Here is a 16,722-nt window from a genome sequence, read left to right as displayed (position 1 = left end):
TTTAAAATAATGGTAAAAGCATCAGAACTATGAAATAACAAACAAAAGTATGGGAATGATGTAGTGAATGTTAAACAAAGGAAACTATAGTATTCACTCAGTATTCATTTTAGGAGACTTTCATGAGGTGCATCCTGGGATGTTTCTAAAATACTGGACACTTGTCAACTGTAATATATTTCCCATACATTTGTCTGCAAAATAATTGGAAGCATTTAAGAATAATCCTTGCCTTTAAAATGTCTTTGAAATCATGAAAAACTATTTTAGCTTGACTCTGTAATGTAGTGTTTCTTTAAAACTAAAACTATTAAACATTTTGTAAGTTAAAATAAAGCTGAAATAAGATGTAAATATTAGACCAAAAGTAGAAGTACTAAAATGACTTTATTTAAGCTAGTTATTTTACTTCCGACATTTGACTGACTTCTAAATAATCAGTAAGCTTATTCAAGTAACGCTTTCAAGCACGACAATACTGAACACATCTATTATCAATCATAGGTAATTGAGACAACTGCAAAAACATTTAAAGAATTAGTTTTTATTGAATCTTTAAAATGCAGATAAAACACTCATAGCAAGGAGATCAGTGATTATTGAATTGTGATGTGCATTGTTGTGGCAAAAAATCATTCATTAAACAATCATCACTGCGTAAGACATTTCTGAGTCAAATTGTCTTTTAAAAGTATTTATTCTTGCAAGAAGGCCCAGTTGCCATACAGAAGTCACAAGTACAATCTGTGGAGCAAGTGCGACAATCAAGGAGGAGTGCAGAGCAGCCTTTATACCTTCTCTCAAGGTTACCTGCTTACAGGCTTGATCTAAACAAGGGAAGGTTTCTCGACTAGCTATCTCATCCTGCTGAGTTTATTCTTACAAACTGACAAGTTCTAAATTGGACGACCTCTGATCCTGGGGGTCAGAGGTCCCTTTAAATCTGTCTCCTCCTGACGTCTCGCCTGCTTCCCAGTGTTTAAAAACACACACACATCAGTCAGCTTAAGTTGGCAGACCACGTACAGTCCAGCAAAGGGTCATTTCAATGTCTTACTGGAAATAAATGAAAATCAAAGTTTTCCATTACAGCATCTTAATGTCCCACAGCTCAACCATATTGACATTGTAAACTACTTTGGTAAGTGCTTAAGGTTTAAGGCATAAACTTGATTAACTAAAGACCTTTAAATCTTGCCGTTAATCATGAAAGGACTCCATGAAGGCCCATGATGATCTTCAAAACACAGCACAAAAAATACCTGCATAGTCCGTTAAAACTACTTCAAAATAAGAAGAACGTAAACCAATAATATGACAATGGCTCAAAAGTTTAACAGATGAGATTCATGAATACAAATTCAGTTCAACTTCAATGCAAAGATATTTTGACTGGAACCGAAACGGATTGAGGATGGATCAGTCTCTTGTCTCCAGCACCCCCTCCCTGATCCTCCAGCTCCACGGTTGTTTGCAGTCGGGGGCGAGGCTGCAGCAAGGCTTGTGTCCATGCTGACGATAGTGGCAGGAGTCAGGGGCAGGGACACAACGCAGAAACAGGCCGTTCTCTAGGACCTCTTTGTCATGGGGCACCATGCAACCATCCTCTGTTTGCATACTGAACACGTTCTCTGAGATCTGCCCGAGAGAGAAGATATTATTCTCTAGCAAATACAAAGAGTAATGCAGGGAAAAAAAAGTGTTTTGCATTAACACTACACACACACACTGTTTACCTGATCGCTGATTCCTCTTGCGATGTGGCCTACTTTCACCCTGGGCGTCTCTCGAATATGAAAGCATTTTCCATCAAAATCCCTGATATAAACATCCACGCCTGAAGAAACAAAGAACAGATGTGAGCATGGCACAAACAGCCACGATAAATGTCATCTAAAAATATCGCACCAATGGCATGTGTGAATGTTCTCGTAGCTTCACTGAGTTGTGTGCCAATATGTGACAAAAGCACTGGTTTATACAAAAAAAGCATTTGATTAAAAATGGAACATGTGCAGTACGCCTAGACCTGCCTTGGGGAACATAAAAGAGACTTCTTTCTAAAATCTTACCTACCCCAAGCTTTTGAGTGGTAGTGTGCATGCCATTGTTTTAAGTTAATTTGTTAATATTTATACTATTATTTAACTTTGAATAAAGTGTATTTGATAGCATAATATTTTGTTGCAGTGATACTGAGTATTGTAAAATTTCACTGCCAAACCGTTTGTAATGTAATGATGCTTTGCATTTCTCTGAAGCAATGAGGATTTGTTCACACACCCTCAAAGCAGCGGGGCGGAGGTTGATGCGTGGGGGCGAGCCAGTCCCTGCTGAAGCTCTGGACATCTTGGCTGTTGTAGGAAAACACGCCTGAGCTGTCGTCATCGCCAGCGCCGACTGACCAACGTCCTGAATCCTGGAGAAAAAATAAGCGGGAAACCCTTTGAATTTCAAATAAGTTGTAATTGGTCAAAGTGAGAAGCTCCACTAGCAACCAACAGCTGGGAGTTGACAGGACGTTTGGTCTTAACTATCACTCTTAATAACATTTTACCGTATTTACTAGACATGCATCAGGTTAGAAGGAATTACAGGCTGCCTCATATCCAGCATTCTGAACTTTGTTTACCTTTTTGTCCCCGTATTCTCTAGTGGAGAGGCAGTCGCTACTGAGGCAAGAGAGCAGCTGCTCCTGTATCTCAGCAGAATGAGGCTGGGAGAGACTACTCAGGAAAAAATCTGCAGAGAGAGAGAGAGAGAGAACAAACTGAATGTTACAATTATAATCTGCAACGCTATGGTTCCGAAGGAATATTAACAAGCAGCTTGTTTCCATCCACATATTTATGATGCTAATTTTGGGATATGGCATAGAAAAAAAACCCACTGGAGACACCAAGATGCAAATTAAATTTTCAAAATAAACAATTTTTTTTTTCTTTGAGGTGGATCAATTTTTATTTGTCACAAAGACATGTGGATGAACATTTACGGAACGGATTTACGGAATAAAATACTAGATGCCCGTCAAAAACAAATCTCATCTGAAATTGTACGGTTATTCTGAAACCGCAAGTACTGTATTACACACTATCGTTCAAAAATTTGGGGTTGGTACGTTTTTTTTTAAAGTTCTTTTATGCTCACCAAGTCTGCATTCATTTGAATATCACATGATCGGATGTGATGGGCTGCTCACCTATCTCCAGTCTCCGCATTTCTTGTTCTGGCTTGGTTTTATTGATGATTGGCGGCTCAGGTGAAGTGGCCTGAATGTGACGCAGTGACTTCGGAGGAGAGTGGTCATCGTTTCTTGTCTCCTCTGCGTTTTTCCTCTGCTTTACCCTGTGTGGTTTGTCATTACGTTCCCCATCATCACCCTCTTTCTTCTGCTCTGAGCTCATCCACTGCAGCTTAGAGTTATGAGAGGATGTGGCGAGGTGGGACGGGGTGGGTGTGGCTGAATGGGCGGGGTCTAATTTCTCTGGCTTCCCCAGTGGCTTCTGATAGGTTCCTCCTTTCACAGGGCTGCGAAGTCCCCCGACTGCAAATAAATTGAAGAGATTTTTAATTGTATAATATTTAATATTCAGACATTTGTATGCGTTGCATGCTTCTTTATTGGTACCTTCTTTAAGTGCTTTTGCAGTTTTAACAGCGAGTTCTTTGGCAGAAGCTCGTTTGATTGGATCTTTCTGCAGTCCTGCTTTTATAATATTAGCCGTATTGGAACTGCAGTCACGTGGGATTTCCCTCAGTGGTGGAGGCTCTTTTGCTATCTGTCACCATGCAAACAAACAATATTTCTTAAGTGTTTAGTGAATGTAAATCATATAGGTATCATAAAACACTGACTGAATTTAAATGTGACTTTAAAAGCGTGAGGGCCTTATTTGGCCTCATTTCGTGAAATGAATTCCAATCTTAGCCTACCTTGAGGAAGAGTGGGCGGGAATAGTAGCGTGTCCATGGATGACAGCCATTGAGCATGTGCAGAAGCATACAGCAGCTGCTCCAGATGTCTGCTTTTGAAGAGCGGGGCTTATCGAGTACCACCTCAGGTGCCATATGGGTCTCTGTGCCTTTCAGCCCTAAACACATACCTAATTAGTTGCTCAACTCATGCACGTGTCTATATTCAATTGAAATATGTTTGAGGTACTTACCCTGACCCTCGCTAAGCCCTTGTTTGCCTAATCTCTCTGAATACCCAAAGTCACACAGGAACGCATCTTTCCCATCTTCTGACAGCAAAACGTTATCCGCTGAAAATAACACACAAACATGAGAACACGCAAAAAAAAAAAAATAAATAAATATGACAGTAAATAGTTTATCTGAATAATAACTTGGAAAAGCCCTGAAATACATAAAAGCTAAACTACCATTCTGAAAGACTTGGACCAGTAAGTTGTGTTGTTTTAGTTTTTTTCAAAAGAAATCAATTTTATTATTGCTGTCAATAATGCTGTTTTTACTGTATCATATAAATTCAGCCTTGGTGAGCATAAGAGACATTCAAAAACATGAACAAAATCTTACCAACACCAAACTTTTGAACAGTAGTGTATTTGAGTGAAACAAGCTATTCAAATATATTTCTCGCCTCCCGAAACACCACCAACACCCACTTTTGAGTCTTTTTGATTGAGAAATGGAGGCTGAAGTTTAAGATCATCCTCAAGAGTATCATGATGATGCATCACAATGATAGTGCTTCAGCTTAAAATTGATCATACTTCACTATTATTTCCATAACCTTTAGTACATTGACATTAAACTTCACAGACACGGCTTAGATTAAGCCAGGATTAGGCATTAGTACATTACTGGTGTGCATCTTGAGGCAAAACAATGGCACCGACATATATTAAGATATCTCTGTGCAAGTTGCTTTCAGTTTAAACAGCGCAAACATGCATTTTAGTCTGGGACTAAGCTTAAGCCTTGTCTGTGAAACCGGGCACTAATTAACTATTGGTAAGATTTCAGAATGAGAACAGTACCAATAAACCTCGCAGGACCTACCAACGCAAAAGTAAGCTATTTTCTGTGAATGTGCCAGACTTCAGATTCATTAGCCGAATAACAAAGTGCAGAAAATGATCAACTATTTCCGCTACAAAGCTATGTATTTATAATTACGACCATACATTAAAATAATGTGGTAAGAAATACCAGTTTGCACTATCAAGCAGCATAACAAGCTGTTTTCCAGTCTCTGTTCTAAAAGGGGTGATTGGCCGGTTCCAGTAAAAGTTAAAATTGGAGTGCGACAGACTTTCAGTTTCTAAATTGCAAACCACACCTTGTCGACTGAAGAAAATAAAAGGCAGGATTAAAACTCTGACAATCAATGAAATGCAGAATATCTGGACAGCAGATGGCGCTGTAGATGTCAGAGTAGAAAGGTTGGTTTTTACGGTTTACTTGAATTTAACCGCCCTTTAATCAATTTGAATGGATTATAAAGACATAAAGCTGCTCATTTAATCTCTGGTGTCCTTCTGCATTAAATATGATCACTTCTTCGGTCAGTGTCTTGTTTCTTCAGTGCCCCCCCCTCCCCCATCCCCCATCTGAACCACATGAGTCATGCTGTGGGAAATTCCCAGCCCGGGTTGCTCACAATGTACTCTGATCTCTCTCTTTCTCTCTCTCACCACAGGTGCTGTTTGCCTCACCCCGTTCTATGGAAAAACAACTAAACCCAGCCACAAAACACAATATTTATTTGTATATACTATTAAAGTATTTATTAATTAGCATTCATTTTTATATTTTCAGTTTACATTTCAATTTTAATTTAAGTTTTAGTAATTGTGTGTTTAATTTAAATTTTAGTAATTGTGTTATGTGCTTTTGTCCTTTGTATTAGTCTTTTATAAGGTTTAATAGTTTTTTTATACTTCATTTTTGTACTTATTTTATTTCACTTAGCCGTTTATTTTACTTTCATTTTACTTTAAGTTTTTAAGTGCTAGGTTTTAATCTAATATTTACATTTTATTTTATTTCAGTTTTATTTTGATAATAGAAAATTAGTTATGAGTTATGAGAAACTAGTTCATATTGAGACGTCTGACTTTTGGTATCTTGGAAACTCTGAACACATGTGGAGACGTGAGATTACCAGGGTCATTTGGTCATTTTATTTAGAAAAAAATCTTTGAAATAGGATACGCAAAAGTCTCAATTTCTTCAGAATTTAATCTCAATTGCTGTCTAGAAGAAAAAAATTGCGATGTTAAGGACATCTCACTTGTGATTTTTCATTTCTGTATTCAGTTTCCAAAGAACTGTGAATCCACTGAAGGAAGTGAGATCAAAAAAGGGATGTCCATTTTCCACATAAATGATGTGAAGACATGTTAATGTTAAATGTCAATATCATGTCATCTTTCCACATAAATTAAATAGAGACAGTATGGCTTAGTGAAGAGAGGACAGAACAAATGCTCAAGCGTTAAGACTTGTTTATAAGACTCCACCTAGCTTCCAGAACTCTTATCAATCAATCAAATCCTTCAAGGCCTTTTTAGCTATCCAGCCTACATTCTGCACGTACCTTTGATGTCCAGGTGAAGGACATGTTTCCTATGCAGGTGGTTTAGCGCCCCCAGAACTTGCTGAAGGTAGTGCAGGGACAGATCCTCTGGCAGGCGGCCTCGTTCCTCCACCAGCTGTCCTAGAGAACCTGTGCAAACAGAGCAGATCAAACTTTCCATCTCTCCACTAGAGACTTCCTGTGTGCAGAACACCAGAGATGCCAAATAATGAACTAAGAAATGGATGAGGAAATAAGGAGGTGTCTACGAGTGCGCTTCTGAGTTCTTACTGGATTTGAGGTCCATGAAGAGGATGATGGACAGACCTTCACGAACCACCCCAAAAAGTTCCACCACCTGAGGAGACTGCAGGGCACTCCACGAGCCCACCTCCTCACTGCTGAAATTCACCAGTGGCACCTGAAAGCACAGGATCAAGGGATCAATGAATGGAAAACAAAATGCATCTGAATACCAGCAGTGCCATTGGCCAGAGGAATAAGCTGGACACAAAGGAGGTCAGAAATACCTTTTTGGCAGCACACATGAACCCAGTGCCTTTGTCTTTAATGCTGTAGACCTCTCCAAAGGATCCCTGCTTGATAAATCGGCAGCGCTCGTACTCCCGTCCCTCTCTGTACTCATAATTTACCGGTTGTAGCCCCTAAAAAATGACACAGTGACGTTATCAATGCTGATTGGCCAATGCAGTGTTCTTCCAGCCATGCTACAATATATATGGTTATAATATTTGTCGTCATCTAACATTCACTTTAAAAAAAAATACAAATAATTTAATAAAACTGTTAAATGTGATCTTTAGTAAATATCAAACTGAATATCTGTTTTTCATAATGTATTTTATAATGTTGTGATTCCTAAATCAACTTTTATGTTTTATTAAGACAAAACAGTATAGAATTATAGAAAGAGGTCTCTCATGCTCATGCTAAGGCTGCATTTATATGATCACAAATACAGTAGAAAATGTAATAATATTGTGATTGTGAAATATTATTACAATTTAAACTGTTTTCTATATTTTAAAGTTTAATTTGTTCCTGTGATGTCAAAGCTGAATTTTCAGCATAATTACTTCAGTCTTCAGTGTCACGTGATCCTTTAGAAATCATTCTAATATGATGATTTGATGCTCAAGAAACATTTATTATTATTATTATCAATGCTGAAAACAGTTGTGCTGCTTAATATGTTTGTGGCATTTCTTCAATCAGAGGATTCTTTGATTACCAAAAAAATTAAAAGAATTTATTTTACTGTCAGTTTTGATCAATTTAACGCATCCTTGCTAAAAAAAAGGATTGATTTTTTTTTTTAATTACTGACCTCAAACTTTTGAATGGAAGTATATAGCTAAATGATGTGCATTTGTACATAAAAAATAAAAAGTGCATTTTTTATATAAAACTCATCACTTCAGACTTTTTATCCATCTTTTATAATGTACCTTAAAATATTGTAATGCCAAAATTTACTTTATAACTACAATTATTTATTTTGGTGTTTTATTAAATTAAGTTTTATTAAACAAAATACTGTACATGTATGATTTTTTTACGACCGTGCTTCAATATCGACAAATCCCTGACGGATGCATCTTTATTCTATAATTAAAACAGTTCAATAGAATTACTGAAAATATCTAGAATTTCTAAATGTCATATTAAAGCACATGACTAGCACAGTAAGTGTGTGAAGACGTTTTTTACTGTTCGCTTATTTCTCTTTGTAAAGGAAACTCCCCAAGCAGAACTAGGCTGGTGAAGTAAACATGAAACACTGCTGAACGCAAGAAAAACAGGAAATCGACGACCGCAAGTCAACTTCTGGCTGTGTACATGCAGGCATGTGTTTCTCACTCTCTCTCCGTATTAGTATGCTTATGTTGTCTTTATCTGTATTGTCGGGTTGTGTGTGCTTTTATGACTTTTAGGCTGTGTACTCGTATGTAAATTTGTATCTTAGCGTGCAAGAGAACCCATCTATGCATCACGCACTTTCGGTCTGAGTTCTTCCATGTGTCAATTTCAACATGCCTTTCGCCATATGTTTTAATTGGCATTTAAAATCACCTCTTTGAACAGGATCCCTTCGTTCTTGTCGCTCTCCTCTCTTTCGTCTTCATCTCTCTCCCTCTCCTCTCTCAGCACATCTTTGAAAAAGCTATATGCAAAATCTCTATCTTCGGTTGTAACGTAGTTCCTCAGGAACGTAACAGGCAGGAATTCGATCTTGCTTCTCACTGGCGACTTCAGCTCCTCACTCTCTAGCGCATAGCTTTGACAGGAGGTATCCCACCGATAAGAGCACGACGGACCCTCTGTTTCCTGCACGGACACCCTCTCCGTGCTGAGGCCACTGCTGGTGTATGAACTGCTACTGTTGCTGATGCACACTGGGTCTCTAACCTGAACCAAGAGGACACAACAAAGGTGACAGGATTAGTGAGAAAAACACTTGAAAGCAATGTATAAAATCAATGCAGATTAATGGGGGGAAATCTGTTTGGGTCTGTAAAAGTGTCCCTTACTTTAAGTGCTTCAAGCCTCTAGGGAGAGCTAAAGACATGAGTCTTAAATTAAATCAAAAGACTTTATATAAATTCAGTTCCAAAATATAGTGAGCTTCCTGCCTAGGTAACATTTTTACACATCAGAACAATTTTTTTTAATCACTACAGAAAAGTCAATAGAAAATGTGCCATTTTATTAAAAATGCACACATTTAGTCGATATTAGGTTATTAGCTTTGTAGTGCTTATTAGTTTCAAGCTGTTGTTTTAGAAATATTAAAATATTGGTGTTCAGTACGCAGTATGTTCAGAGTTTTAAATGCTTTGCTTAAAAGTGTGCTTTAAATGAATTCTGCTCATTCACTGCTGTTTCAGATGGTGTTCTCACTTGAAACACAGTGGAGGCGGAAACAGTATTCGATATGTCACAACTTAAGAAGCAAATAGTTATAGTCCTTGAAAGAGGATTTGGATGCTTTCTTTGAGGGTAGCTGCCTATCTAGACAGAAAATATCATGGCAGCACACTAGGCTTTGGAACAAAGCTGTTGCATATATCGCATATATGATAATTACACAAATTACCTGAATGAGAGATGATGACAGGCACTCGCCACTGTCCTGCTCCGGCACTCCAGTGACTCCCACGAACTCGCTTGATCGACTGTCCTTCTCACCCTGTCTCCGCCGCTGTCTCTTACGACGTTTCTTTCTGGACCGACTGCGAGAAACGGAGCCAACAGGCGATATGGAGGAGATAACACGTGGCCCATTTTTGTGGCTGAAATTATGAAAATATATGTAAGTTGTAGTGATATATTAATTCCTGGTATTAAAAGAATACATAATGAAACATGTGTTTGTGGGACAGTCACAGGTTTTTACCTGCCATTGGGGCAGAACTCCTGCGAATCCTGGGACTCACCTATGAAAAAAGAGAAACAATTAAGCCCAAATAAATTTGGAAATATTACCATCAGAAATTACCATCTCATTCTTTAAATCAGTACTTACATTCTGCCTGTGCAATAATGGACTGTTTCTCTGTCCCGAGTCTCCACTCAGGTTTGGCAGTTCCCTGATTCATGATCTTCCAGAATAAAGCATTTTTCAACGGATTCATTTTGTCCAGCTCTCCTTCTTTGCTCTCTGTGTGAGAGACCGGGTTCGAGTCGAGGCAGTTAAAAGCTTTGCTATCACTTTGATCCATGGGGGAGAACGGGACAGTGGAGTTCCAAATTCTCTGAGACGGCATCTTGAAATTCTACAAAACAAAGAAATAGATCAATAAATCAATTCTTAAGTCTCATATTGCCCAGTAACATTAAATGCATATCACTATTGTGGATCTTAAATAGGGTCCCTCATTCTGTTTTTTTTCTCACGCACACACATAGCAAGATCGTAACTGCTCCGTGGAAAAAGATCCCACACACCTGGCCCTCACTAACTGGTGTAGGGGAGGGTATTTTCTTTCAGGTAAAATGAGCTGATACAAATTAATTTAGTCTTCATCCTAACAGTGATTGGTCACAAAGCCTGAACTTTGTACCTGTTGAAGGTGATAGAGGACACTACTCTAAGTATTTTCAGTGAACACAAAGACTCTATTCTTCACTTTAACACTTCCTGCTCCTCAAGCTTGATCTGTGGAATGGGAGGAGCTGCTGAGGGTGTAACATGAGCCTTCTGCTTATCAAAATGAAGGCGTGCTCTGTGCAGCTCACACCACTGTCTGACGACATGATGTTGTACAACCCACATTTAAAGAAGCGAACCAGTTATAATCAGACTGTAACTAAGGACTCATTTTGATAATGAAAAAGTCATAATTTAGAACATTATATCAGAGCTTTATCTCTGATGAGTTACAAAAGTAAGTTGGCTTGTTATCATAAACCTGACGTCAGCGACTATTTCTCACTACTTCAGTGCGGGTATATGTGGGAGGTATCAAGACAATCTTTTTCCTTGTTTGATTGGTCGATGATACATTTTCAAATGCAGACGGTGTGGTTACTTTTTTTTTTCTTCTACTTCCCTGTTGTTTGGAAATACAGTAAAGCTTTTGTTAGTGGCACATACGAGTAATATTGGCCATGCCTTGCCTTTATTAGTTCACCCAAAAATTCTGTCAGTTGATAGAATTTGATAGAAAACCTTTAAAATTTGGAGGGAAATAGATTTTGATCATGTTTGGAGGTTCTTATGTTACAACACTGCTGAGAAAACCCCAGAAAAAGTTATTAATTTATTTTGTTACTAAACATGCTTGGCATGATGACTATTAGAAAGTATATTTAACAGGACATAAAATCAAATTTGGGCTTGTTCAGTTATGTCAACTGCATCTGGGCCAAACTTGATATCACAAAGCAATCACAAGATATGGCATTAGATCGGCCAGATTTAGTGACTACGGATCGAGTCATAGAATGCGGTTATCGGCTGGAGCATCCCTACTCAAAACACCTGAGTAACTGGACATCAACAAGCTAAAACTACTCCTTAAAATACCTTAGCAAGTGCATAGTAACACCCTGGCAACCACCCTCAGCACTCTAGCATTGTGGCAGCCAGTTTTGCAAGCAGAAACCACATTTTCATAAGAAAATCTAGTTTTTGTTACTGTGCAATCATTTAACTAAATAATGTAACATTTATAAAATTATTCCAACATGCAAACATTTCTTTTCTTCATAGTGAAACAATTATCCTAAAAGCTTTTAATCATATGAATACACTAAAATCTTTTTCTTCAGTTCAGCTGGAAAGATCTTCACAGCCTGAAGAAACTCTGCAAGGTCTCACGCAGTTGCAGCATGTTGCATCAGTACGCCTTTATATGACCCCCGTTAATCTGTCCCACACTCTCCCTTTCCCTTTCACAATCTCTCTCTCTGCAGCTTTTATACCTCTAAACTAAGAGAAAACAGGCCTCCGTCTAAAACCAACGTCATCTGTGTACAGTGTGTAGATGCTGCCAACGGCTTATTGGCTGCAAGGAGCTGAATCCTCCATTTTGATCGCTAATGGAGAAGCTGTTACATCACCGAAATGACTTCAGACAGCACTCTCAGCACTGTGGGAACATAAAAATCCTCCCATAGCGTTTCAAACATAAGCAATGGAAAATATGCTGCAACAAAGTCATGCAGTAACCTGTTGTTCCTCAAATGTTCCTCACACCAAAATCAGTTACACACACACACAGCATGATCACATGAAACCCCAGCAGAGACTGACAGTCCTTTTCAATACAATATAGTCATTTGCATTCAATGGTGATTAGCAAATAGTATCATTCTTATCTTGTACACAAGAAAAAGCAAAAGAAAGAGAAGAAAGAGAAGAAAACATACCGCTTTTTAAATACAGCTTCAAATGCAGAAAGCAATGCATGAGAAATCATTTACTAACACTCTATCGAGACCGGTCCCTCCCATTCTCTCACTCTCTCTCTCTCCATTAGTCAGCGTGCACCTCTGATCCCGCTGGCTGTCTGCCATGTTGAGACTGAGCGCTCTCATTGGATGGGGCTGATTTACGGGAAATCATCCCCATTTCCCCTAGCTGCACTCCCCTCCTCCTCCTCCTGAGACAGCAGTCAGGCTCTCAGTAACTTCACCTGCCTGAAATACTCTTGTTCTTTAACTGAGAGTCTTTAACAGATTGGATTTACTGTATGTCTCCTTATATCTATCTTTTTTGACATTTATCACCTTAAAGCAGTGGTTCTCAATTCCAGTCCTCGTGACCCACTGCTCTGCACATTTTGTATGTCTCTCTTATCTGACACACTCAGTTCAGTTCATGGAGTCTCTCCTAATGAGCTGATGATCTGGTTCAGGTGTGTTAAATAAGGGAGACATACAAAATGTGCAGAGCAGTGGGTCACGAGGACTGGAATTGAGAACCACTGCCTTAAAGGGACAGTTCACCCTAAAATTTTAATTCTGTCATTATTTACTCATCCTCATGTCGTTCCAAACCTGTATGACTTTCTTTCTTCTGTGGAACATAAACATATAATATTTTACGGAAACCAACATTCCTCAAAATATCTTCTTCTGTGTTCTGCAGAAGAAAGGAAGTCACAGCCTACAGGTTTGGAACAATGTGAGGGTGAGTAAATGATGACAGAATTTTGTGAGATTTTTACCCAATTCTTTCTTGTGAGAAGGTAGACATCACTCAAACAAATAGCCTAGCTTTTGGTGTTTAAAATGTCAAAATTTGTATGTAGAGGTGCTGAAGGGCTCATCGTGATGCACAAATTTAAACTTACAAACGCCAGATCCTGCTCATCTACGTTTTTTTGTGACTATTGTTTTGTACACAGTTGGATTATGAGATACAAACAGATACGAATTTAAAACAGTTTAATCTGAAATCAATATATGTTATCCCCATAATTATTTATGTGGGGAAATGCTGTTTAATTAGTGATATGAATGACTGTATACCGGATCTCTTCAATGTACTTAAATACATTTTCTTAAATATCCTCGTCATCCTGTTGGGGGTTATTTTGAGAGAACCACCGGCTGGATGTACATTATCCCGCTTATTACATTATCCCTTACTTAATGTTGCTAATGACAGAGACAAATAAACATTAGGGCCACAATTCTCACAAAAATTAATGATAAAAAAAAAAGAAAAAAAAAAACCTTTCGTTCCTGAATGACTTCTGTGACTAACATTTCGTTTGTTTTTTATAACCGGTTTGACCAAATGTTCAGACGAAAAGTATGTCAATACACTACTGCATATTGAAACAACCTCATTCCATTACAGATCACTATTTTCTCTTTTATGGCAAAAAAAACACATTTAGAAGATACATTACCGATTAAAATTCAGTAAGACTTTTGGTAACACTTGATTTTGATGATCCCCTTTAGACATTCTGTTGACTATAGGTAACTTTGCAACTACATATCAATTAGCAGTCATTAGAGTATAAGTAGACTGTCTGCTTTATATCTGCTAACTCTTTATTTTGATGGTCATCCAACAGACATTCTACTGAATCTTGAAATTACATGCCAGTGAATAAGTATTCCACTGACCCTTACCAAACAGTTCATTAATACTGTAATGAGAGTTAGTTGACGTGTAGTTGCAAATTAACATTTCAATGTCAGTTGAAATGTCATTGCAATGGTACCTACAATTAGTAGAATGTCTAAAGTGGACTATCAAAATGTATTGAAATGTAGTGTTTAGATTTTTCTTTTTAAATAACTGAATAAATGCTGTTCTTCTGATCCTTCTATCCATCAATTAGAATTTGGGAAAAAATGTATTTCGACATAACAACTGTTTTTAACATTAATAATAATAAGAATGTTGATTAAGCTTTGCCACCACAGGAATAAACTATATTTTAAAATATATTAAAATAGAAAATTATTTTAAAATTGTAATAATATTTCATAATAGTACTGTTTTTACTGTATTTTTGATCAAATAAATGCAGCCTTGGTGTGAGCATAGGAGACTTTTTTTCAAAAACTTCTGGGCCAACAACCCCAACTTTTTTGTATATTTTTCTAATATTCGCATAGCAGTCACACATCTATCTATTACTCAAAGCCACAGAAAGTGAGAAAACATAACTAGCAAAGAAAATTTCACACTGCAAACATTTGTCACAGTCAATTATTTTCAGGCTACTACAGAACTGGGAGTTAAGCCACACCTTGAATTTGTCATTTCGAATTAACAGTTCAGGGAAATGGTGCGGTTTGGCTTGTAACGGACAAAAACTCAAAAAAAATATTGGACTTTAACTTTTCATCAACGCGTCAAAACTCACAGCCTGTAATTATCAACAGGATAAAAGGTTGTTGTTGTTTTTTGCAGAAGTGAGAGCGCAGAATGACAGGCAGATGAGGAAGAATAGACAAAATGACAGACAGTGGATTCAACGGGCCATGGCATACGGAAGTGTGGATGTTCAACAGGAACAGTGTGGTATTGAGACCAGGGACGGGGCCAAGAAGGAAAACACACATGCTAAGAGCTATAATGACAGCCTTTAACCGCTGAAGTATGTGACAAAACAAATCGGTTTAACCAACGGGAATGTCCACTTCACAATGACTGTGTTTGACAGACCAGTCATTAACTGTAGTGTATTTGCTTACTGCAAACCAATTACCTTTAAGTCCTTCTAGTTTTTATCACTTTATCACTTAACCTGTCTTTTCACTTGTTTACTCATTCAAAAATAAGATGGGACGGAAGCGCAAACTGGTTGAAACATAAAAATCAAAGAATAATGCACAGGTGATTAGAGAAAAAATTAACTAATAACTAATAAATATCACCATACTTCCTCACTCACAGTAGACTGAGACATTACATTTTGTATTACAAGTTTTCCGAAATGCAATTAAATATGCAAATGAGGAGGTATCTAATTGTACACAAATTTGCCTACATTTCCACAACAAAAATCTGAACATAAAGCCAGGTTCAGAATTCTCGGTTCATTTTGTTTACATATTAGATATCTCAAAATAGAGGTGTTTACAGAGAAGATTTTGAATATCTCTTTTTAACATTCCATGAATGTCAACAGCCAGAAAGAGTTTTCAGGAGTAAAACTGTTGGCTGTAGTGTCTTGCCTTTAACACACACACACACACACACACACACACACATTATTTTTTAGAGATTAGGCGTGACTCATCCACGCCCCCACACATGGACAGGATGCTTTTGGCCTGAGTAGGTCCTGCTCAAAAGACTAAACTAAGGGACTGGAGGCCTGCAAGACTTGGATCTGTTGATCATCCCACTGCAAACAGACCCCCTGAATAACTGTCAGGGGCCCCTTTGCCACCAAGAGACACAGAATGCATAAAGAGCTCTTGCTATGAGACACTATTACGTAGCATTACAGAAATGCGTTCATTGTTAGACATTAAACACATGATAATAGATTTCTGCACTCTTGTACTCCTATATGAAGGGGAAAAGAACTGTATGTATTACTGTATTACTGTATCATTACACGCGCGCGCACGCACGCTCGCTCGCACAGTCAATGTAACTGTTAAAGATGAGCAATTTAATATATGATCTATAATGAATATTACACATAATATGGAGAAAAACAAAACTAACGTTAGGCTATACTTGTCTTACATTTTACATCCAACAGATTTGTGCTCGTTTTCACAGACTATTATTTCTCAATTATATTTTAGACATTTATATTAACAATATTTTGAAAGCCGCCATGAGGTTTTGCATGAAACGTTTTAAAACGATAAAAGAAAGTAGAGCTTTAACTTCCTCCTTCGCGCCGCCATTTCGTACAAATCGGGGAGAAAATACTCTGAAACCAAATTTAGTGAATTCAGCTGGTATAGGAATTAAAGACAGGCGTTCCCGACGGACACTATAAGGGTAATTCAGTAAAGTTAAGGGGACTTACCTTAGTTGTACTTAATCAAGTAGGAGAATGGTCTTGTGTCGAACGGTGTCGAGCTCTTCTGATAGCCTGAGACAGGAAGACGAGGCTGCGCGTCAAAGCCGAAGTGAGCTGCCTATCTAGACAGCATGTTCGGGCAACCCAATCGCGTTCAAGCGGCTGTCTAAATAGGCAGTTCACTAGGTTGTG

At 37.9% G+C, this 16,722-nt stretch overlaps 1 protein-coding gene across 2 annotated transcripts; it reads right to left on the bottom strand.

The window, feature by feature from the left end:
- Nucleotides 1-524: 524 nt before the first annotated feature.
- map3k14a (mitogen-activated protein kinase kinase kinase 14a) lies at nt 525-16,670 on the bottom strand. Of its 2 annotated transcripts, none has more exons than XM_084089372.1 (16): nt 16,537-16,670; nt 10,098-10,347; nt 9,969-10,008; nt 9,669-9,864; nt 8,645-8,980; nt 7,081-7,215; nt 6,842-6,971; nt 6,572-6,700; nt 4,170-4,268; nt 3,937-4,094; nt 3,632-3,782; nt 3,203-3,547; nt 2,633-2,742; nt 2,284-2,419; nt 1,737-1,837; nt 525-1,638 (listed from the first exon to the last, which is right to left on the bottom strand). In XM_084089372.1, the coding sequence occupies exons 2-16, from the start codon at nt 10,336-10,338 to the stop codon at nt 1,420-1,422; spliced, it is 2,526 nt and encodes an 841-aa protein (XP_083945498.1). In that variant the 5' UTR covers nt 10,339-10,347; nt 16,537-16,670; the 3' UTR covers nt 525-1,419. The 2 variants fall into 2 exon arrangements, with proteins under 2 accessions (XP_083945498.1, XP_083945499.1); XM_084089373.1 differs by lacking the exon at nt 16,537-16,670 and adding an exon at nt 12,446-12,499.
- Between the last annotated feature and the right edge of the window lie 52 nt (nt 16,671-16,722).

Source organism: Abramis brama (assembly GCF_963993115.1).
Source record: "Abramis brama genome assembly, chromosome: 1".
In the NCBI taxonomy this organism is placed as follows: Eukaryota; Metazoa; Chordata; class Actinopteri; order Cypriniformes; family Leuciscidae; genus Abramis; species Abramis brama.
This window is presented reverse-complemented; position numbering and strand designations above follow the sequence as displayed.

What these genes read in the sequence shown, in the direction of transcription:
- map3k14a (XM_084089372.1), bottom strand. Translation starts at nt 10,338, where the DNA reads ATGCCGTCTCAGAGAATTTGGAACTCCACTGTCCCGTTCTCCCCCATG. An exon ending in CCTTCACCTGGACATCAAAG is followed by an intron (nt 4,269 to 6,571) that starts GTACGTGCAGAA and finishes TGTTATTTTCAG; the next exon opens with CGGATAACGTTTTGCTGTCA. An exon ending in CAAGAGGAATCAGCGATCAG is followed by an intron (nt 1,639 to 1,736) that starts GTAAACAGTGTG and finishes TCTCTCGGGCAG; the next exon opens with ATCTCAGAGAACGTGTTCAG.